The sequence below is a fragment of the Pteropus alecto genome, unplaced genomic scaffold (genome assembly GCF_000325575.1).
Source record: "Pteropus alecto unplaced genomic scaffold, ASM32557v1 scaffold35, whole genome shotgun sequence".
Classification (NCBI taxonomy): domain Eukaryota; kingdom Metazoa; phylum Chordata; class Mammalia; order Chiroptera; family Pteropodidae; genus Pteropus; species Pteropus alecto.
In genome coordinates this window covers 9,744,363-9,768,444 of record NW_006437828.1, presented here as the reverse complement: position 1 = coordinate 9,768,444, position 24,082 = coordinate 9,744,363, and the positions used below count along the sequence as shown (strand labels likewise).

The 24,082-nt window shown below is 42.8% G+C and overlaps 1 protein-coding gene and 1 pseudogene across 1 annotated transcript in view; one reads left to right on the top strand and one right to left on the bottom strand.

Moving 5' to 3' along the window:
• GTF2F2 (general transcription factor IIF subunit 2) overlaps positions 1 to 24,082 on the bottom strand; it is a 112,875-nt gene that overhangs the window by 86,721 nt on the left and 2,072 nt on the right. The window contains exons 2-4 of the mRNA XM_006914961.3: positions 15,474 to 15,547; positions 4,785 to 4,803; positions 3,494 to 3,638 (exon numbers count right to left, since the gene is read on the bottom strand). Of these exons, the coding sequence (XP_006915023.1) occupies positions 3,494 to 3,638; positions 4,785 to 4,803; positions 15,474 to 15,547 (238 nt within the window). The remainder of the gene's footprint in view (positions 1 to 3,493; positions 3,639 to 4,784; positions 4,804 to 15,473; positions 15,548 to 24,082) is intronic.
• LOC112482266 lies at positions 11,519 to 11,637 on the top strand (annotated as a pseudogene).

Genomic DNA, 24,082 nt, shown 5'->3' with positions numbered 1-24,082 from the left:
CATTCACCCAGATGCCCAAGCCAAGAAAGCACGAAACGCATTCAAGGCTTCCCTCTCTCCCGACTCCCCCGCAGTCAATGCATCGCCCAAGGCTGGCCGAACGCCCTCTACCGTCTCTACAACAGGCTCCCTTTCCACTCCAGTTCAAACCTTTTCATCTCTAAACTGGACTATGAAATCCACGACCGAGCTGTCTTCCTGAGAGCCATTTAGATAGAGATGAAAGCGTGTGACGGTGGGAGAAAGCGAAGCGAAGCGAAGAGAACAGGATACTTGAAGGCAAAGAGAGTGAACTGCGTCTTCCCTTTCCTTCCTCCTACTCACGCGCGCTCGTTCAGATACTTCCAGGCCCAGCTCGAATGCCTTCCCACCGCCGAAGCCTCTCCTGGGCCCTTCAGGCAAAGGGCACACTTACTTGTTCCCTCTTTGTACGCAACTGCATTAGAGCACTTTCTCTAGCGACTGTGTTTTCACATATCGGTTGCCTAACTGAACAGGAGCCCAGTCTTATTCCAGCACCGGGCCTGGCATTAAAAATGTCTGTTGAATGAACAATAACTTTCAGTCTAGAACTGGCAATTCAAAGACGAAAACCTAAGTACGAACAAAGCGGTGGGGGTACAAAGGACAAAAGAGAAGTTACCAGTTACCAGCAAACGGTAGATAAAAATACTAAACTGAAGACCCAAGGTGGGGAAATAAGGGCCGAACACATTTCCACCTAGATAAGGATGTAGAAATAATGGTACTAGCTGATACAATCCCCATAAAAATATTTAATAAGAGAAATAGATTATTTAGAATTTCAAAGAAATCAGAAGGGCTAAGCCAAAATATCCCTTAAAAATAAAACATGTTCTCTCAGAAAGAAATACTAAAGACATCAATTACATTCATAAAATGCTCATGAAAATCAAATTGTTTTAATGAAGGAGAAAACATAAAACACATCATCAGTCCTTTCTAATCCTATCTCCCCAAAGACAAACATGTAGAATTAGATCATTAAAAAAAATGAAGAGGCTAAAAAAAGCCATTTTTTATAAGCAGGTACAGTTGTATGCTTGAGGGAAAACAAAAACATTCCAGATAATGCCTGCCTCATGTATGTGTCAATGTAAAATAAAAGCTTACTCAATGTGAAATGGCTCAGTTATACTTTGTCCGGTTCATGACCAACCAAGGTAACACTAGAGTAGTGGCTCTGAAGCTTTTTTGGGTCACAGACCCCTCTGAGACACAGATGAGAGCTATGGGCTTGTCCTACAGGAAAAACATGCAGGTATACATATATATCTAGCATCTTAATTATGTCCTGGCAGTCACAGAGCCGTGGAGCCCAGTTGTAGAACTGATGCCTTAATGACCAGAAATAGCAAATGATGTAAGGCCCCTCAGGAAAGAAAAGAAATAAAGACAATTCTAGAGCTTTTTTGTCAGTCATCCAGTCAATCAAAAAACACTGAACATAAAAATCTCTGAGCTGAATTCTATCAAGTGACATACAACCAGATACAGCTAAAATGCATGCACATGCCTTAAATGTGAAATCTAAAGTGTTTAAAAATAAGATCCAATATTAATAATAGTAATAACAATTATTGAGCATTTACTACATAATGAGTGTTGTTCTAAATGTTTTAAATATATTCATACTTATACATAAACATAAACAATTTTATCCTCATTTCACAAATCAGGAAATTAAAGCACAGAAAGGTATACAAAGAGAGTCAATAAACAGTGATACAAAACAAGAATGATTAATACGAAGCCAAAACGTCCCTCAGAGCGTACGCCACCTGACAGCAACGTAGACCTGTACTTGTATTATCGCAGTTCTACGAGGCAGAACATACTGTCCAAACTCCAGAAGAAGGATGACAATCTCGATCCTTTTCCACATTCCTGCCAAATAATCCTTATCATACCATATTCGCTTTGGAAGACACTGCAACCAGAAACGTGAACACAAAATGTTCAGAAAGAGCACGACGCTACTAAAGGATTCACAAGATTAAAAATATAAGATTAACTTAGAGGATGACAAACCTTAGCTTTCTAAATGACCGTCTTTTGTACAAGTACAAGCAATAAACCATGCTTTGGAAAAACCAGCAACATAAGATGTAAAAAATCTGAAAGAGGGTCCGTTTTTCTACAGAGAAAGTTCAAGCTGCCCCACCTCAAACTTTCTTCAAGGCTCTGCCTCCTTTCTACCACCTTGGTTCCATGCCTCTTCCACTCCAGGACAACCACAAAAGTAGAGAAAACCTCACAGGTTCAACAGGGCTCACTAAATTCCATCAACCACAAGGCAAATTTCCAGTCCCCTGGATGCACCCCTGCCGTGCCCGCACGACGCACACGACACACGTCTGCTAAGCGCTGAGCCTCCCCCAGGACAAAGTGCGTATGCTTAACATTCAACCTCCCATGCTACCACACTACAGATCATGAAAGCGTTAGAAGAACACGACAAAACACATCTTTTACCTTAAAGCACATGACGGAAAAATTGTGATGTACCTTTGTTTAGATTCTACATCCAGGGGGAAAAAAAGAAAAAAGACTAATTTTTTTAGTTCAGTTTATGCAGCTATTGGTAATTCAAGACACCACAAAAAAATTTATCTGAGCAAATTCTTTTTTAAACAATGACATTCTTAACATAGTATAATTTTTACAGCTTTCTTTGTAATGTCTACTGGAGACACGACAAAATCATGAAATCTTTTCTTTTAATGCAACAATAAACCTTCTGAATTATATATGAGAAATTAACTCCACTAAAATAAGGTGGCCTGCTGCTTTAACAGCCACATTCTAAATTCAGTGAACTTAAAACCAAGAAACAATGAAAATAAAATGTATTCATATATGTATGCCGCAAAAAAAGTTCCCTCTGTATTTAAACCACAAACTGAAACACTTGCTCCTGATTTACTGAACTGTTAAAATATCTCAGAGCAAACACACAAAACTGAAAAACTATATTTTACACAGAGCTTCTTGGAAGTCGATACCCATTAAAAGAAGTTCACCTCTACAGGAAACAGGCCCTCTTAGTATAGAAAGCATATGAGAGCAAAAACTCAGACTAATCTATTCCCTAATATTAAGTGGTATTTTTAAAAACACAACTTATGTGAATATCGATTTCCCAAAACAGAAAAGGATGACCTTATCCTGGCAAAACTCAGAACACTGTTTCTTCAACATCCTCGAAGGCATTTCGAGGCACCACACTTTTCCATCTGCTTTGTTCTATTTCTTCATGCCCAAATGGAAATTAAACACTTCAAGTAACAGCTAAAAAATGTCATCGACCAGAGTGAAGCACTGAGAGCAGAGAAGCAGCTTGAAAGGAGTAACAGAAGGAGACGGCACAATGGGTAGAGCAGCCTTGGTAGTGACCTTGGAGTGTGTGCAGAGACAGAAAATCTGTACAACAGGTACGGGAAGCACACTGAAAAACTCAACGCTCACTTACCCGACGCGCTCTCGGTAAACACTGTTAACGTCTGTCCTCCAACACTCTGCAAGACAAACGGATGTTCTCTGGGAGCACTGACTGAAGCCGGCTTTCCGCCAATGTCATGAATATTTGCAAGATCCTCATTCAAAGTAAATGACACCTAAAAGACACATTTATGCAGAGCTTATTACAATAGACTTTTGTATTCAAACTATCTGTACAGAAATTCTGATTATAAATCATCTTTTTAAAATGCGAATCTTTTCATTTTATTAAGCATTTTTCAAAACTTTATCCAAAACTCTTTAATACTTATTCATAAAAAAGAGAATCTATTCCTAAGTGTCAGAATAATGGGGCTAATCTACCATCATAAACACAAAGAGCTTTCGCATGTTTTCTCTGATGTGTGGCTGAAGAAATTCTGTTTCCAAAATAGGAATACAAATTTTCCCCCTAAGGTTTTTGAGGTTAAGAGACCACATCTTGTTATACTCATGGGCTTTAATGTATATATATATGTGTGTGTATGTATATGTATGTATCTCCTAGCAAAGTGCCTGGCACATAGAAGGAAAACAGTATTTGCTGAATAAGTGAATCTTTTAAGAGTATTAAGAAAACAACTACTTGATGAGGGGAAAGTGAGCTACTTAGAAAGCTTAAACAGAGGACATATTTCTTTTTTTAGGTCTTAATGACTACTGTATGAGTACGAGGTGCTGTTTTATTTTTGAATAGTTAAATAAATACAACTAAGGATATAAGGATAACTCGATCTTGAGGTCTGGAATAAAAAGACATAGGCTTTCTTCCAAAACGATTTTCACCATATACCTGATCTCTTCAAAAGGACAACAGATTTTACCTCAAAGAAACTTATAAAATACTGACCTTCCAACCAAGTAGGAAAATTATGAAGTATTTATTAAATATCTCTCTACTGTGTGAGAGGTACTGCAAATTATGTCCTGGACTTAATGGGTCAAAATCTAAAGCCCTCGCCAATCCAAACAGAATGCCTCTGCCACACTGAAATAATGTCAAAATATTACTGAAGTAATTCGAAGTGCTGAGGGAGGGGATATTTGAGGTCAAAGTAGAAAATGCTAAGAATAAACACTTAGAAAGGAGTCCATTCATTCACACGAGAGTGACATTTACACTATTATTTGTTCTTGACCATCGGCTCCTAGCTTGATGTAGAGTTTTCTGGAATATAAACACCACTCCTCTCCTTACTGTTACTAATTCACGGTAAAAAAATCTCATGCTTTAAATAAAATGTAAATAGAAATAATCTTACCTCAGTCCTTCCTTGACTCCTAAAAAAGAGAAAAAGAAAAATTTTTATTTATTTAGATTTCAGGTTTTTTCAAATTTACGCTGATAATTAAAACAAATAACACTATTGCATATTTACATGAAATATTACATTTACAGAGGTTAACATGTACCCTGGGCTCTCTTCAACTATCCTATTTGTAACATTCTAGGAAAAACAAAAGTCCCATTAACCCCGTGTGAGTATTTTAAGTGTGTGTCACTTAACACTATTACAACCTGTCAAAATATTATTATTGCATAATATTTTACCCAAATAATGATCTTTTGCAAATCTTATCTTTATTTTTGAGCATTTTTATCATTCAGCAGCATGTGAATACATATTTAATATCAGTATGTAGTATTTCAGCAAATTGTACTATTTGCCTAGCTGAAGATGTTTCATTTACCAAATAAAATCTTAAAAATCAAAATTAAACTTAATATTTTAAAATCATAAGCAAATTTTCTCCACTATAAAAACAACATGTGTCCACATATAAACACACAGGCAAGTTAAAAGAAGTTTTAACAGCCATATTTCCACTGTTAACATTTTGGCACAGTAGAAATCCTTCCAGACTATTTTCTATATATTTGCATTATATGTTTTTAAATGTCATTTTTTTCACAAAGATGGAATCGATGTACACTTTATATAATAGCCTAATTTAAAACATATATTAAGTACCTACTATAAGCAAAGTACTGAGTGTAAGGTACCTGTCCCCAGACAGCAGAAGCTACACCCGTAACTGTAGAACGAAATAAATTTTAATGTTTAATAAGAGAGCCACGATATGCCAGGGTCCTTTCTTCCATTTTAAGAGTTAAAGAAAGGCTCTGAGCTTTTCTAGAAGGGCCCTAGGACTTCAGTAGGCCGAGGCGGGACTGTAGCATCAGAAGTAAATAGCCGAACACAGCCATGGGAGAGTCAGATCGCGAAGATGCAACCAGGCTAGGAGGGAGAGTATGAAGTAAGGGACAGCGGGATGCGACCTATGACGCAGAGCTGGCGCTAGACGTGGACGGGCCTCACGATCTCCGCACAGAGCACGGACGTCGTTCTTTGGGCAATGGGGAGCCCCAAGTACAAAGACTTGCTCCAAGAAAATATACGTGGAATGGGCACGAAGACCAGGTAGGAAACGACGGTCTCATCACGCCGGGCTGAGTTCTGGCCGGCCTCCACGCAGTGGTGCTGGCATTAAGTGTCCACCATACACCCGCTAGGCACTGTGCTCAGGGCGCGGTCTAGTAGGACCTTTAATTGTCCTCAAGAAGGTTCCAGTTGAATTAAAAAGAGCCAATCTATGAACAACTATAAGCAGAATAATAACTATGACAGAGGTACAACACGTTACCATGGAAATGCAGAAAAGAAAGCTAGGAAAAGATGGACTGAGTGAGGACTGACGTTGACAAGACGGGCGCATTCCGGGCTAAGAGAACAATCCAACTAAACACCAGCAATAAGAAAGTATCCAGAGCATTCTTTCTAATATCAATGAACGGTCGACTGGAGTCAAGTGGTAACGAGCCTCTCAGGCCAAACTAAGCAGTCCAGGACCTTAAACAGATCTGTTTACTGCAGGACTTCTCAGAGCCTTTAATAAATTAAAATGCAAGTCAATCTTTTTGTTGGGCGAAGTACTTAGAACAGAAGTGAAGAACTTTTAAGGTTTCACATAAAGATATGAATTGGCAGCTTCTCTTATCAGGGTTTGGAAGGTTTGGCAACAACGTGCCCCCAATTCAGCATGAAGAGGCACTGAATTAGCGACCTTTAAGACAGAGGCACTGCGGGCGGAGCAAAGGCAGAGATGCAGAAGGGACGTGGCAGAGCGCAGGAAGTGCGTGCACGCTGCCGGAGCTGACAGGAGATGCCTGGAAGGCAGCAGCAAGGGAAGAGGATGGATCGAAGGCCACGCTGACACTTCAGGTGCGGTGACTAGAAAGTCACCTGGATGCAATTAGGAAACACTTGAGGGGACGATGACTTCATTTTCACGTTTATATATAAAATTATCATGGCATCTTAGCTGGAATAATAAGAGATTGGTGAACTCTGGATGGGTTAATTTTCTAGAATAAAAAAATCTATGGCAACTTAAAACTTATTTTAAAAGGATCACATATTCTTTGGTCGGGGTGTGTGAATGAAGCACATGTGACCTTTGATTGTCCTACAATGCAACTGAGATATCCCCTTTCCACGATGACCTGCGGCTACAGTTAGACACACCGACTACTAAAACTCTGTCGTGTCTTCAGAAGTGACTGAAGCAAGCCGCTGGCCCGTCCTTCACTGGTGCTTCACGATGCTTCCAGCTTCTCCTTCGTCACTCAGAGCCCATTTCTCAGAACCCACAGCCAGTCTTTGGACTCCAGTCTTGTTCCTCTTGCCTTTTTTTTTAAATTAATCATTTGTCTTTTCCTTTCCTTACACTTTTTAACTACTTAGATTTGACACCATAGGGCTGGACTCTCCACTCAGCTCTGACAGCCAATAAAGCAACTCTTTTTCCGGGAAAACTAACTACGAATCTCAAGCCGACAACTGCGCTCCAGGACGTTCCGTTTTGTTTTGAGTTATTATTTCTACACCCTATTCTCGGACGATTATGCTCAAAACCCAAAGTGAGGCCAAGCAAGGCAAAGTGCCTGCAGAGCGGGCAGAGTTGGGTGGTCACAGCACACGTGTGGTGGAGAGCAGTGCCTGGGGTGCCGGGGGCAGCCCGAGACGAGGTGTCAGAGCCCACTGGGGCAAGGGTGACATCCGCAGAAATAATGGCTCAACAAGAAGTGTGTCCGGAGCTGGCAGGGAGAGGGCATGCTCTCCGGAGGACGACCAGAAGCAGGCTGCTGGAGCCTCGGGGAGGGCAGCCTCCGACGGGCTGAGGACAGTGCCCTTGGGGAGAACAGCAAAGGCAGCAGCCTGACGAGGGGTGCTGGAGCCCAAGGGAGGTCGGGGGAAGGGTAGTCTGAACAATAAGAACAGAGGCTTGAACAAAGAGAGGGAATGTATTAAAGGTAACGGAATCAGGTTTCCCACTTTCTGCACGCCCTGTGGAGTCGGACTAGAACTGGATACTGGTGTAACGTCACGATTTTCAGTATATGCAAATACAGAAATGCAGATGCAAAGGCGTGTGTACACATATACTCCCTAGCGCTGCCCACTGACAGCCCTGGGAAAGGCAATGAGCACATGTAGCATCCAGTCTTAGTTTCTGGAAGGAACCAGGGCTCCTTAGAGAAATGAATGACTCCAGGACTCAGACAGAAATGTGCAGATGAACCTAAAACATCTTGCTGTGACAAAAAGCGCTCAAAGAATGGTTAGGACATGTCAAAAGGCCACAGGACTTACACTACTGAACTGTACACTTAAAAAGGGTGAAGATGCTAAATTCTGTGTGTGTTTTACCACAAAAAAGAAAAAAAACGGGCTTAGGAGCCAGCTAGAAGCAGCTTCCACTGGCTAAATTTTAGACAACTTGAACATCAGAATAAATGACGATGGTAACAAATTGTGTCCCATTGAATAAAACTGGAATCCATGAGTTCATACTAACACAGACAAATGAATAAAGGGGAAAATCTGATGAGAAATGGAATGTTTACATAGCCACAAAGTAGCACACCATAGAATACTTAATAATTACAAAGGAGAAAAGAGTGCGTTTACAGAGACAAGGTTTAGAAGACACTCCCTAATCAAGTGACCAAAGTTACCACTACCAAGAGTGGGACACGATGAAAGCACACACACCTTGCTAGAAGAATACAGAAAGAACCCAGCTTCACCTTTGTGACATTACTGCCAAAGATGCATAACCCGAACCTAATCAAAACATCAGACAAACCCAATTCTTATAAAATAACTACCTGTAAACACCAAGAGTGTTGACATGTATATGGTCAACAAGTCAAGGAAAGACTTCCAAATGTTCTAGCTCTAAGGAAACTAAAGAGACCTGACGATAGACTGCAACACGAGATTGTGGGCTGCCTCCTTTTCCTATAAAACATCCTGGCGACAACTGACAAACCCTGAACGAAGTCTAAGGGCTACGCTGTAGGACTATTTGATGTTGATCTACTGATTCGGAGGGGTGTGCTGAGATCATGCAGGAGAGTGTCCTTGTTTGCAGTAAAAAAGTTCTTTATATTGTTTTTCCAACTTTTCTGTAGCTTGAGATTATTTTAAAATAAAAGTATTACATAATTTTAAAATATGCTCTATTTAATCTCTTACTAAAGAATTTAAGAATGCTATTAATTTTTCTCTATAACAATGCTGAAACGAATATCCTTGTAAATCAATCTCTGCATCGCTAATTTGTCTCTTTCATAAGTTCCTAGAAATTGCTGGGTCAAAATGATCTTTCATTATTAATACGTCTAGCCTTCTCACTATCCCAGCTCTCCTCTGCTGGATCGGTCTGGCTTTCTAGAAGGAGCACACACAGACTGAACATAACTTGCACTGTGAGCTAACTGGCAGAGAAAACAGTGCCATTTTCATTCTACGTTGTTCTGAGCAGCAACTGTACGTGTGTGTGTGTATCTTTGTGCTGTGTATACACATACGTATGTGTACATATACACACGTAGGTTGTCAGACTGCCCTTCAAAAAGGCTGTACCAATTTAAACCTCTATCAACAGTTTAAGTGTTCTAAACTTAGTCACTTTTAGAACAAAAAAAATTATATCTCATTGATTTTTTGTTTACATATTTTTTATTATTAGTGGGCCCCCATATAACATTGAATGTTAAATGTGTTTAAAGAGAAAGCTAGAAATTAACTCTTTGAGATAAGCCACATTAGTATAAACTGACGATTGTCAGTAAAATACAACATATATCAACCATTTCGAAAAGTGACGTTTTCTGGGGCAGGACAGTGATGTAGAAAGAAGATTCATTTTAAAATTAAACAAGCTAGGGCAAAAGTATAGGCTAACTAAAATGCGGTACATGTGAGATGTCCAGGTATAAACTAATCCAAGTACAGTGGGTTAGGAACAGCATGTAAACTGCTTGACAAAAAATGGCCCAAAAGTTACCAACTGTAAAGAAAAGGCTATTACTCTCACCTTACTCATGACTGGACTCCCCTTTGTCCAGGTGTTGAGAGAACCACATCTGGGGAGAGCTGCACTCCCAGCTGCACGCCCCCGCCCTCATCTCCCCCAAGTCCACACTGCTGGGGCCACCACCATCCCGCTGGGACCACCTGGCTCTGGGCGCCTTCCCTGCAGGGGCCCTGGGGACAGGCAGGCAGCTGCCCACCGCAACGGGCACGACAGGGGAGGCCTTGTGCGGGAGCCCGGCCTGGGCTGCGCAGCGTGCGGGCCGCGGCCGCAACCGTGGGTGACACTTCCCAATCAAGTGCTTTACAGGCACTGACCACGAGGCAGAAATGCCGAAACGGAGGGCGCCAAGCACTGGTCACGCGGCCCCCACGTGACAAGGCCAGGATAAAGCCAAGCCCAGCGACCCCTAAGCACATACTCACACCCAGCACACCACAGTGCCTTTTCAAAGCCTTTGTTGTTTTCCTTTTTTACCCACATGTACTTTTTTTTAACTACACGGATAGCCTGTGAACTGGTAATGTGCCTCTAAGGATAACTGATTATACACGTTCTAGTCAAAAGTACCTGAAAGCATTTCACCTGGTCTGCCTGGGCCTCTCCTAACAGCCATGGTACCTGCAAACGTTCCTTATAGGACACTGTCCTTGGTTTTCTCATTATTCTGGTCTTACTCTGCTGAATGAAGTTATTTATTTGCCCACGTCTCTAAATGCAGTACTGAGAACTGAGCATAATGTGTGCACTGTAAGCTAACTGGCAAAGAAAAGGGTGGGGCTGTCATCCGACTTCACATTCTAAACAACAAACAAACATCTATTAATGGAGCTCTTTGTTTTCAGCTACATGAGCTTGATGACCCATATTTAGCTTGAAATGAACTAAATCCTGATAACCTAGGCATGTGCACTGCTAAGCCATTCCTCGCTCCTCCTACACTTGTCCAGTAGGGATTTTAGTGATTCGTAAGAGGAATGGAAATTAAATTGGTAACATAAACAAGACAGCCAGCACACCTACTGCAGAACAAGCTGTTTTCTGGCATTTACATAGCAATCTTACGGTACTAGTTACTATAAACCTGTTCTCATCACCAGAAGGATATAGATCTTCTAGAAGACAAGACTGATTATGTATCGTGTTAGGCAGAAAACCTGCTAGATTTTTTATCTACATATAAAACTGCATGTGCATAAACACACACCCACACACACTGCTCCTTATTTGCCTCTTATATTGACATAGAAACCCCTCTTCAATCATAAGATTCTCTTTTAAGAAATTCTGATGGTTTATTTTTTCCTCAACTGCCATTTGAGGAAACTGATTTGAACACAGCTATTTCAAGTCACCATTACTGGGAATTTTATTTTTAAGAGAATTGTGAGACTAAAATGAGAAAAAAAAAGGAAGAGAAATACTAGCCATGTGCCCTAAGGAAAAGAACATGGAACAAAATAAACCGAAGCTTTAGAACTAAATTAAGAGAAAGACAAAGAGAACAAAATCAGTTTTGTGGGTCTTCTGAAGTTATCAAAACTGAACCTCAATGAGTATGAGAAATACTTAGCAATGGTCAGTTGAATAAAATGTTCTAAAAATTTGTCAAGTCTACAGCCATGCCACCCTGAACAAACCCAATCCTGTCTGATCTCGGAAGCTAAGCAGGGTCGGGCCTGGTTAGTACTTGGATGGGAGACCACCTAGGAAGATCAGGTGGTGTAGGCGTAAAAATTAAAAAAATAAGGGATTGTAAGCTGACAAGGTCCTTGCGATCTGTGAGGTCAATCAAGGGTTGCGTCACCTAAAAAAAAACAAAACTGTCAAATCAAGCATCATAATAATCTGTACACGGAGTGATCTGGAGGGTTACATACCAAATTGTGACCCCTGGCCACCAGTAAGGAGTGGGAAAACAGATGACTTACATAGATAATTTTTAAAAAGCAATAATCATGTATTGTTTATATAACACACACACACACACACACACACACACACACACACACACACACACACACACACACACACACACAAAATTATCTTTATGCGGCTTTGGTTGGACTCCCAGACGGGACAACAATGCCAGCTCATAAAATCAGACAGGAATCACGTGGAAGAATACACACACAAACACACACACTGGTTAATATTAAGGGCAAAGTTTATTGTCAAAACCTGGACACTCTATGGAGTGAAAGATGGACACTGTTAATAACTGCTCAAGGAAACGTGTGAACTGGAACTGTTTCAGGCAAACCTGGGGTCTGGTCATCCAACGTATGTCTGATGCAACTACATAAACCAGCTGCTTTAAACCAAGGGAGGAAAAGAGCTTGGAATTTTCTATCAAGCAATGGGTGATAAAGAAAAATTACAACACACACATTATTGCTTATTTAGCATGCCATCTCTGCTATTATGTTTTAGGGATCAAAGCAATTCTTGGGGTTTGCCTAGCTTTCCCTGAAACTTGGTTCCTTTTTCTCTACTGCTCATGACAGTCCCCTCCCCGCCACACCAGAAGAAAAGAGTTTGCATCCCTCAAGCAGGTATTTTCTTTACAGAGGTTTTTAGGAATACAACATTCATGGTAGAAAAAGGAGAATATGTGAGTTTACAAAGCATTTGAACAAACCGTAAGCTGTTTCGTTTGTATCATAAGCACCCTACGCTGGAAAGGCATTAAGATTCACATTTTACAAACAAGGCAGCTGAGATTTAGAGGACTAAGGCCCAAGGCCAAAACAACTATCAGCAGCCACGTACATCGAACTAAGCCAGGCCTTGGGCTCTAGGTGGTCATTCTATAATACCAAGAGGTTCACCATTTACACAGCTTCTTCCTTCGGCCGCCTTTTTCCAGTGACGTACATTTCTGAGATTTTTCGTGTGGCTCCCATTTCCAGTAACATCGATTCTAAGAAATTCTGAGCTCCATAACAGAAAAAGTAGGTAATTATCTGCCCTACAAAGGATTTCACGTTGAAAAGGGCGGGGGAGGGGGAATCACCAGATTTCATTTAAAAATATGCATTCTTTTTTTTTCTTTCAATAAAAGTAGGACAACTTGCAAAACAATGTGATTTATCTACAGCTTTCCAGGAATATGTTCATTTTATAAAATATACAAATAAATGACAACTACTTCCATGTAAAAGGCTGGCAAAACAGGCAACTTTAGGGATAAGGAATCTAAATGCAGATTAAATAACGTAGGCTGAACTAGAACCTGCTAGAGTTTTCTTACCACTCAAAGGCCTGAATTCAAGCCTGATGCCACTATTAAATGTGCAATCATTTCTTGAGAAACTGATATATTGTTCCTACCTAATTTTAAGAACTTTGGATATAAAAGTATGCCTGCTTCCAATCTACACCTTGTTAAAGCGGAGTGAGGAATTAAAAGATACATCTGAAACAAAGGCAAGTAAGATAAAATACTTAAGGCATAAACACACGAAAGTATCAGTTTCTTAAAGTCATGACGTCATCCAGTCATACAGCACTGCTCCTCCAAAGACAAAAGCCAGCAGGTGACCACTAGCTCCATATCCACAGCTGACTGGCTCTAACAGGAAACTTTAAAGTGACACCCCCCCACCCGCCCGTCAAAATATAACCCTTGCATAGAGACAGTAAGTATTTTAGGCAAAAAAAAAAAGGGGTGGGGCCTATGTTTATACTCTGATTTTCTAACTATCTCACTTTTGGAACTACTGCCTCAGGAAATAAAAGCATAAAAAAGCTATTACTACTCAATTTGTCACAGCAGTTTTCTTTTACTGATTCAACAAAAATGTGCTGCTGGCTTCTATGCCAGGCACTGTTCTAGACCCTGAAGACATGGCGTCATTAAGACAAAAATGCCACCCTCGTGGTGCTTACACTCTGGCAGGAGAGATGCACAGTATACGAACAAATACACAGTGTGTCAGATGAGCGCTGCAGAAGCTGAATAAACACTCACCGCAGCGTGAATGGTGGGAGGAGCCACGGGGCGGGGTGGGGCGGAGGGAAGGAGAGTAGGAGAAGCAGAGAGTTCTACATGGCGAGAAAAGGCCTCGCGAGCGGACATTTGAACACGGAGCTAAAAGAAGTGCGGGGCAAGGCATGGGGATGTCCAGAGGAAGAGTGACGATTAAATTTAAGACGCTCTTGAGACATTCAAGTGGACCTCAAGGAGGTGTCAGATGTATGAATCGTGGGGATCAGGAGAGAGGCCATACTCGAGAGAGATCTCTAAATACAACCAGATACGCCATGAGACCAGACGGGACCACCTAGGCAGTCAGTCAGGAGAGAAGGAAAAAACGAAAACCTGAGCCCTAGAGTCATACGACATTTAGAGACCGAGAAGATGAGACCAGCCAGCAACGGAAGGAGAGAATCAAGAGAGTGGTGTCCCGGAAGTGAAAAAGGGGTGGCGGACGGAAGTGGTGTCCAATTCTGATGTCAACTATGTCCAGTTCTGTGGAAGCTCAAGTAAGAGGGCTCGTGGACTTAGGAATGTGGGTGTGGGAGGCTGCAAACATGGACCACCAGGTCCTTGCGGCGGCTCCCACCGAGGGGTGGCGTCTACTGCCCCTGGAATCGGGGGCTGGCTGTGTGAGCTGCACTGGCCAGCAGGACTCTGGCGAATGAGATGCAAGCACAGGCTTGCAAGGTCTTGTGCCCTGGGCTCTTCCTCTCTTCTGCTCTCAGGAACGCTTTCGCCATCTCGTGAATGAGCATGTGGCAGATGAAACCCATGTGGCCACTGCCCCAGGCGATAGCAAGCCAACCACTAGACACCAGAGTGAGGCCATTCTAGCCTGGAAAAGCAGCCAGCTCAGCCCCAACCAGAACTGCCCGAAAAAATAAGCCAACGAAATGGTGCTTGTATCAAGCTACTAAATTTTGGGGCGGTTTGTTATGAAGCAAAATAATTGATAAAGTGGAGGACAATGACAAGAGCTATGTCAACGGAGCGGCAGGCACAGAAATCTGGTTCGTGGTGATTAAGAATGAATGGACAGAAAGTGGAACGTGAGGCCTCTGGCAGACACAGGCTGAGCGCTGGGGGCTTCCCTTTCTAACAAGGCCACTTCCTCCACCAGGAAACTACAGTTACGTTGTTCACCAGGTTGTCCCCCACCCTCTTCCAGCACCTCTACAGACAGAACAGTGGCACAATGGCAAAGTCCTTCTACTGAGCACTTAACTTGCGACATCCAATTATGCCAGTCCAAGCACAGCCCCCAGCGAGATGTGGAGGGGACGGAGTGGTGAAGGAACTACATGCTCCGCCGCCTCACTGCCAAGACGTTGACCAATAAATTTGATTTTCTATTTAGAGGGCTGGGGAGGGTGTGTGTGTGTGCGCGCGTGCGTGCACACGCACACACGCACGCACACATATGACCCTACAGGGCACCTAACCATCTCTTGACAGCCTTGACATGTGCACTGCTTCTCATTTTCCAAGTAAATTATCTGAAAAAGAACTGCAATTCCATTTAAAAGCACTTGTAAATTTTTAAAAACCAGCTCTTTAAATTGTCAAAAATATAAAAATAACTCACTTAGCGATCCGCAGCTTTCCAACTTCACCTCTTCCAGGAGCTTTAGCCCATTGTTGTGACAAATATTTAGGAACCTAAAACGAAATAAAATACTAATAAGACTATGTTTTGGGCATTAATCAATCTTATAAAACATAAAATGATGTACTGCTTCTATTTTACTTTGTGCCTGTAATAAATGATCATCCAGTATCAAGCTGTCAGTTTATGTCTGACACGATAAAGGGTACTAAGATATGTAAGAACTGATTTTAGCTCTGGAAGAGCTCAGTCAGTCAGGCTGGTTACCCAAAACCAACATGGGTCAAACAACTTAACAGTAATGAAGAATTAACTTATGTTCCCAAATGAGTCTAATCAAAGTTCAGGGGTGAGAAACACCTCCAGAAAAGGCTCCTCATGGGAGCTTAACGCTCTGACATGATATTATTTAGAGACGCCAATGAGTTTAAGATGATTTGAAAGGTTAAGTTTTACTTATGTAAGATTGTAACTCTGACTAATATGATGAAGGATCTGCCGAAATAAAAGATTTATTAAATATCATAGCTAACATCTCTGTAATACAACTTTCCCAACACTGTTGTAAGCACTTTCCATACATTCATGCTTGTAAGCGTTCCATCTCTGTGAGGCAGGTACTGTTGATTACCCTCACTTTACAGATGGATCTGGGGCACCGAGGGATTATATAATCTAGCCAAGGTCACATAATTAGCAAATGATGGAGCAAGGATTCAAACCCAAGCAGTCTGGTTCCAGCATCTATGTAACCAATACACTGCATTGTGTCTGTAACTAGATATATGCAATCAGAAGGCTTTTAATTCTCAAAAAAGTTAAGGGAATACATGTTGATTCCCTACTATGTACCTACTTCACTTCCTCTAAGAAGTAGTTTGAACTCCGGAATCATCACTTACCTTTACGGTCATCCTACCGTGAGGAGCGAGATGCTACATATAAAGCATGAAGCATAATCATAATGCCTTACAAGTACTCAGTAAGGGCCAGGTGTCATTACTTCCCACAATAATCCTGGAATAGCATGAACACGAATGTAGAACGAGTCAGAGACAGCTTCCAAAGCTGGAAAGGGGGACAAATTTTATCTAGCAAAGATTTCATTTGCAAAAAGAACCACCTACTAGTCAAACTGCAATGCTTTGGATATGGTAAAAATTCAGGAATAAGAGGGTCAAAAGAAGACCCTCATGCTTTTGTTCAGTTACATATGTATTCTTTATAATAAAATTTACTGAACCACTGTGTGTCAGACAATATGCTAAAAGTTTGGAACAGAGGGAGGGGGAAGGGAGACAACAGTGTCAGGTACCGTGCTATACATGTCACATCCGTTACCCCAATTAATCTTCTAATCGCCCCATGAAATCTATCATTCTCCCCATTCTATAGACAAGAAAACGGAGGCTCAGACGGCTGAAATAACACAGTTAGCTAGTATCAGACACGAAACTTGTCTCCAGGTCCGGCGGTCTCTACCCTAGACCACTAAAACGCTTGTAAAAGATCTCACGGAAAGAGGGTTCTGAAGACTCCACACCATAACAAAAGTTCAAGGACGCCACACTCCACTTCGTCACACGAGCTTAGAAGAGCGGGCGAACTCCACGTGGTAGCTGTACTTACCTATCAGGTCTCCTTTGATTATGAGTGAGAAGAAAACCCACAACAACGTGCAAAGGATTTACTGACTCAAGTAACTGAAAACTCCAGAGGTAGCTTTAAGGTGGCTCAAGGGCTCAAATGATGTCACCAGGACTCTGTGACCATCTATCTCTTAGCTCTTCTCTCCTCCCCCCACGTGCACTCACGTCTGTGACAGCCTCCCACCCCCTTGTTCAGTGTGACGGCTGAAGCAGCTCCTGAAGAGCAGTCCCCTTCCTCGAAAGTCCCCAGTAAAGATGTGACTGTCTCTCACGGTTCGGAGTGGGCCGCGTGTCCTTCCTTGGGTCTGTCATTGAACCTGAAGATGAGATCCTTTTACTGGCCACTTCCTGTGGGGAGCTGTAGTCAACATCATCAGAATCACAGACTGAAAAGGGGAAGTGGCGGTTTCCAAAGTTAAATCGGGGTGCTGGTACAGTGTCAGAGGAAGTGTGGACACTGGTCAAAGGAGATGTCCACAACATCCACTGTCAGAACTGACTATGAGATCTAAAGTTGATCTGCACAAATACTGTTAGAACGTCAAACAAAACCCCGAATCCTTGGACTGTGTTGATAATTCCCTGCGGCCTCTCTGTTGAAATACTGCCTAACGAGCTAGCCTTTGCTTCTTGCTTTGTCTTTGATTTTTAACTCCGGGGAACCTTCGTGTCAATTACTCTGATACAAAGAGAAAACTACTTTCTGCAGATGGCAGCCCACTCTCCCAACCAAATGCAAGCTACATCCCCTGAGGAAGTCCTGAGAGGTAAGATGGTGTCTGTTCTTCATCATATTCCAAGTTACTGGTTCAAATGAGCCCTGTATGTAAATACCCCAAGATACCTCAATATCGGTATCCCCTCCACAGTCTGTATCTCAAGCAACCGTCTGACCATAGCAGGAAGTGACATCCGACGGAGGAAACTGGATGCTCAGACAACTTTGTTAGAGGAGAATTTAATGCTGGCGGAGCGCGTGGGGCTTTCAACAGACCCAAAGCACAATCTCCCCTTGGTCAGATTCTTACAGCTTACGTACCCTCGCAGCGTCCGTACAAGGGGCGCGTGATTCCTTTGAGGTTTCACGTGTGCTTCATGACTCACAATGGGGAGGGGGAGCTTCGGGTGGGGGGTTGCAGGGGCGAGGAATTTCCAGACCACTGGTCTTACAGGTCGTTTGTCTTGCGACCTTGGCGTTATCGGCACCATTATAGGATTCTCGAACAGAGAGAGGGACATTGAGGCTATAAGTAGGAAGCAACACTCATTAATGCCAGCACCTGCTCCGCGGGTTCCTGCCCAAAGGCTGAGCCCCGCCTGTAACACAACAAGCAGTTTTATACAGTCTTGTTATTCCCACAGAGATAAGGAAGACCATCAGTTGACTGGCAAGTCATGAACCAACAGCTGTGCGCTGGAGAGTCCTGGAGGGGGAGAGGGCAGTCCGGAATGGGCTGCAACTGGCTGAGCTGGTCCCTGCTGCACACCTTTCCCCTGCGCCCTTTCAGACGCCTCCCCTCCCCTCTCAGGCCCACCATCTCCTAGCTCCCCAGCTCTCGCCTCAGTACGACTCCAGCAGTTCTTGCATCCCTTGAAGTCACCGACTGTCTTTACGCTGTCCCCTTCTGCTTATGTCTCCACTCCTCTCTTTAAAGGGCCGACGCGCCACAGCGTCTCCCGCCATCGTACTGGCCTGGCACAACTTAGTCCTGATTACAGCCAATCTGCACTACTACTTATTTATCCTTCTTCGTTTTGATTGTATTCCTCCTCAGCCAATCTGCACTACTACTTATTTATCCTTCTTCTTCGTTTTGATTGTATTCCTCCCCTTCCACACTTCCACCCAGCAGCTGAAGAAAAACGCAGTTGTGCTGAACGGTCTGCCCTGGAATACACAGCGACTAACGTCCAGCAAGCCCTTTAGGGTGCCTGGCAATTTAACTCCATCTCCCTGATCGATACGCGCCTCCCCTGCAGGCATGACATGTTCTCTTCACCCCTCAAACCTGGAACCCCTCCTCCCTCCTCCCTCCTCCTCCCTCCTCCCTCTGTGCTGATAACCTGACCTCCTCTTCCACGGAGGACAAGACAAAAATCAAAAGAACTTCAGCTGAGCCTTTTACTCCGCTTTGCCCTTAAAACAACAGATGAATTAGGGCCGCTCCCTCCATCTGTGCACGAAGTTCTTTCCCTGTAGTATAAACATGCTTCCTTCAAGGCGACCTTTCTCTCCTCCACTCCCTTCTCTACTTACTCATTCCCCATCAGAAAATGACGACGATAAGAGTGCTTACTCAATGTGACCGGAGGACGCCAGGACGGCCCCAAGATCCCCACCTCCTGATATTCACACCATCATCTGTCCTTGAGTGAGAACAGGACCTGTGACTTCCTTCTAAGCAGCACAATATGGCAACGGTGATGACGTCACTTCTTTGATTAAGTTACAGAAGATTGTGACTGTCTTGCTTCTCACTGTTTTCTCAGTTTGCATGCTTCAATGAAGGCAGCTGCCATGACGGAGGGGCCCATGTGATAAGAAACCGAGGGCAGGCTCCTGCAGACAGCCAGGCATTTAGGGCCTCGCTCCCGCCACCCCAGAACTGAATTCTGCCAACCACAGGAGCTCAGCAACTGCCCCAAGAACCTCAGATTGGGGCCCAGCCCTGGCTGACGCCGTGACTACAGCCTCTGAGGGGCTCTGTAGCAGGGGACCCAACTGAGCCACACCAGGACCCCTCAGGTCCAGAAATGACGAAAGAACGAATGCATGCTGTTTAAGCTACTGAGTCTGTGGTGATAAGCAACACAGCGAAGTGACAAGTACTCTTCTACATGTTTTAAACATATTAACCACTTAATCCCCACCCGATCCTCCTCCTCTGGACACTCCTTTCTGGTCTCCGTACACCTAGACCGCATCCTCCAAGCCCTTTAACTTCACAGGGCCCTGGGTTTGGTCCCCAGACCTCTCTCCTCCAGCCATACGCAATCTTATGTGACCTTGCCTGGTCTCGTGGCTTTACATACCATCTGTAAATGACAATTCCCAAATTTATAGCGAGGCCAGGCTCCCCTGACAAGTCGCAATTTATATATCCTACTGCCGACTCAAACTCTGAATGTTCAGTAGACATTTAAAACTTCACATCTCCACTCTAGAAGGCTATAATTTAGGCCATCAAACAACAAAAAATAGTTGGAAATAACTATATCATACGCTGGAACAAATTTAAGAATCACGTTGAGTACAATAAACTGTACCTAATACAAGCAACTGCCAACTTAATAAAAGATTGTGTTCCCGAAGTTAATTAACAAAACACGTTTGGAACTTGGACTACACTGTCATCATTTGCCACCAGCTTATTTAATTCAGAGAGTTGCCGAAAGATTAAACCCTTGCAGTGAGAAACAGCAGAGCACAGTGAGGGCGGTAAGTCAACCACGCACAGCTCTCTACCCCAAGTGCTCATGGAAATGGGGTCCCGGAAGTGCAGTCCACCGAGTCTGAGACGACAGTGAAAAGGGGAAGAAAGAGTAACGGCTCACAGTGTATGACTCCAAGGCTCCAAAACGCTTTTTTGGGGGGGACATCTCATATTTTACATTAAAACATTTTATTTTTAAACAACATTGTATATTTAAGGTGTACAACGTGATGGCTTAATATAGTGAAATGATTATCATAGCGAAATGATTACAGTCAAGATAATTAACTTATCTCCTCACATAATCACCTTTCTTTGTGATAACACCTTAAATCTACTTTCTTAGTAAATTTCCCCAAAACACTCTTGTTAACACGTCACTAGTGAGATAACTGTGTTTTTTCCACTGTCTTCATGTTCACTAAAGAAAATCAGAGACAAGATAATAAGTACAACAGATGTTTTCTCAGATTTTCCAAAACCAGAGAAAGTGACAGAAAATGACTTATTTCCTCAGGGAAAGCTCTCCCCAGACCCCTCAGTCAAGTTTCTTTGTTACTCACATACTTAAGAACAATATTGCTTGCTTCGGTGTCCTTATTTGTAACTTTTTTCATTAGGACTTATTCAACAGGTGTCTATCTCCTGCAGGAGAGACCATAAACACCTGTTTACAGAGCGTGGGCCATGCTGCTTGTGCTCACCATCACTTACCGGGAGCAACAACCAGGGATGGCCAGCGAGCCGTGAAATCAGGCTGGATGAATCGGCCCTCTCACCTGTTCACTCAAGCTGGGCAGACTATAAGGTCAGCCCGCCTCTGAAGTCAAGGTGCTAAGGTGATATGTGGATATTACACCCCTAAGCTTCTTGGCCAACTCTGCTCCATCAAATATCTAGTTCCCCAACTACCAGTCTCTAAAGCCTTGTTTCTCTGAAAGTACAAGCAAATTAAGGGCACTGCAGTGGACACTGTGATGTGACACCCATTCCCTATTTACAACCGAAGGCCTGTTCCCCCAGCTGCTGGGACTATGGCCAGACAGCCTTTAGCTGTTAGCCCTATGGAACTGCCTCCACTGATGAGAGGCTTTGGATTTTTTTTTCCAGAGCAAACATACCACATTCAAAAAATGGTAGACAGAGGGCACAGCCCGCCCGAACCCAGGACAGCTGGAGGGCTCCCTGAACTGTCCTCCGCTCTCACTGAGATCGCATTACACCCTCTGCCCAATCCTGCTTAAGTCCGTTCCTTCCGCAGGTGGTGATCCCACAAAACCCCAGCGTGCTAATCCCCCTCTCGGAATCGGCCGCCCAGAGAAGCCAATGCACGACAGGCAACTCCTGTTTTCTTGAAAGTCAACTTATAGAGCTGACAAGACCCACGGTCACAAAAATGAAGTCCCCACCTCACTTCTGTTCTCCAGGGAGATAATTCATTAAAGAGACCCAAGGGGGGGGGAAAGACATTTTCTATTCCTGGCATAAGCTTTGTAGGCAAATAGACCTAAATCTGAATCATTGTTCTATGCTTGAGCAAAATAATTAACTTCCCCAAACCTCAATTTTATCATCTGAAAAACAGAGATAATCAGTACCTACTGCATAGATTTGCTTTGTAAAATATTTGCTGCATAAGAAATATAAGTGCCTTTTTCTCCTGCAAGGCTCTGGGGCATCGCCCAGCCCAGTCCCATCTCTCCCTGGCACACCGCTCTCCCTTTGGCAGCCAATGTCCAAGCACGCCTACCTGTCTGTGAAATAACGAAAGCTGAGCTTGGTGGCTTTTGAACTGCTGAATGGAGGACATAATATACACAGGGGATGGTGTCCACCTCCCCGTCCTGATCCTCTCTTCCAACAAACTTTAGTCAAAATGCTTCTGAGGAAGGTTAACTGGGCCAGAAACACGCCCTTCTGCTGCCTAGAAAGCTGCTGATTAGACCTCCGGCAGTTCTCATCAATACCTCCACCTGTCCATTCCCCCCAGAGAAAGCATTTCTTATAACTCAGGACCCAGAACGACATTCATTACTTACAAAAACCCTTCGCTCCTGATGACCTTGCCCGCTTTATCTCCTCTTCCCCACCACGTACTTTATCCTCCAGCCAACCATAACGAGAGATGATTTTTCTAGAAGTCTAAATATTGGAAGCCGAACAACTATGCTAAAATATTTTCAAACACCATCCGACATTTTAAATCATGACTTGGGATGGGGTGTGTAGTAGTGCTGGGACCAGTTGGTGACTGAACAGTGACACAGACTGAGCAACCAGAACAGAGTAATGCAAACTACAAGGGACTAGCTCCCAGATGACATAAAGATTCTGACTGCTTACATGTTTTGGCAGGTGACATCTATTATAAAGTTAAATCCAATCATGTCCATTACCTATCAAAACATATTTGGATCATTATTCTTTCGTAGATTGAAGACATTCAAAACCCCAGAAATGGCATTTCATTAGACCAGAACAGTACAGGTGACAGATATTCTGGTACACAGCCTTCTACGACATTTGCCTTTTCCTGAGGAACTCTAGTTCTCCCCAGTCCTGCTGGCAAGTTTCTTCCAACTAATCCACTCCACGGGCTCTTCTTAACTGTTACTCTCCCCATGAAGTCGTCCCTGTTCCAGGCAGTGCTTTCCCTGCTCAAAACTCAGATATATGTCTAGCTCTTACTGTATTTATCCTGTTCTATACCGGTTTAGTGATGGAAGTAATAAAATATGTACAAGATGGGCTATAAACTTTGAGATACTCTAAGAAGAAACTCATCATTTTGCAACAAATGATCCTCAAAGACCAGAACTCGAGATACTGTTTAGAATGAGAAATATTAACGGATAGAGAAAAGACAAAATCAGTATGTGTTTCTATTCACAAATTCTGATTGGTTAAGAATAAAGATATACTTTCTAAGCAAATGTTATATTTTAATATCACATAAAGAAGCTAAAAAATGAAATTAACCATTAATATCTGATACACTCATATGAATTATTACTATAATTCAGAGATGAAAATTCAAGTATGCTCAAGATATGGGCATGAAAATCACACTGGATGTGAAGCCCAGCACAAACGAAACAAGTTCAAACTATCTGACAGGTGTATAAATCAAACCCCATGGCCTACTGGGACTCCTTTAACTACAGCAGAAATAAAAACTGTCAAATAAAGGGGGAACACGAAGGGATTTTAGAACAGAAAGGATTTGCTAGATATTCTCGTCCTCTCTCAGAGATAAGGTTGTCAGAGGACAAGAACTGGCAAAAAAAAAAAAAAAAAAAAAAAAAAATTCCCGCCCTGGAAAGAGTTGCAAACCTGTGATTTTCAATGATACATAAAATTTTAAAAATTTCATCTGGATTCATGCCAAGGTGACAGCGCAAACAATGAAGAATGAAACATGACAATTGCCTTTACAAAACAAGAACAAGTCACTGGCTTGAGCTGAGTTCTTTATAAAGAGATAAAATGTATTCACATGGCCATA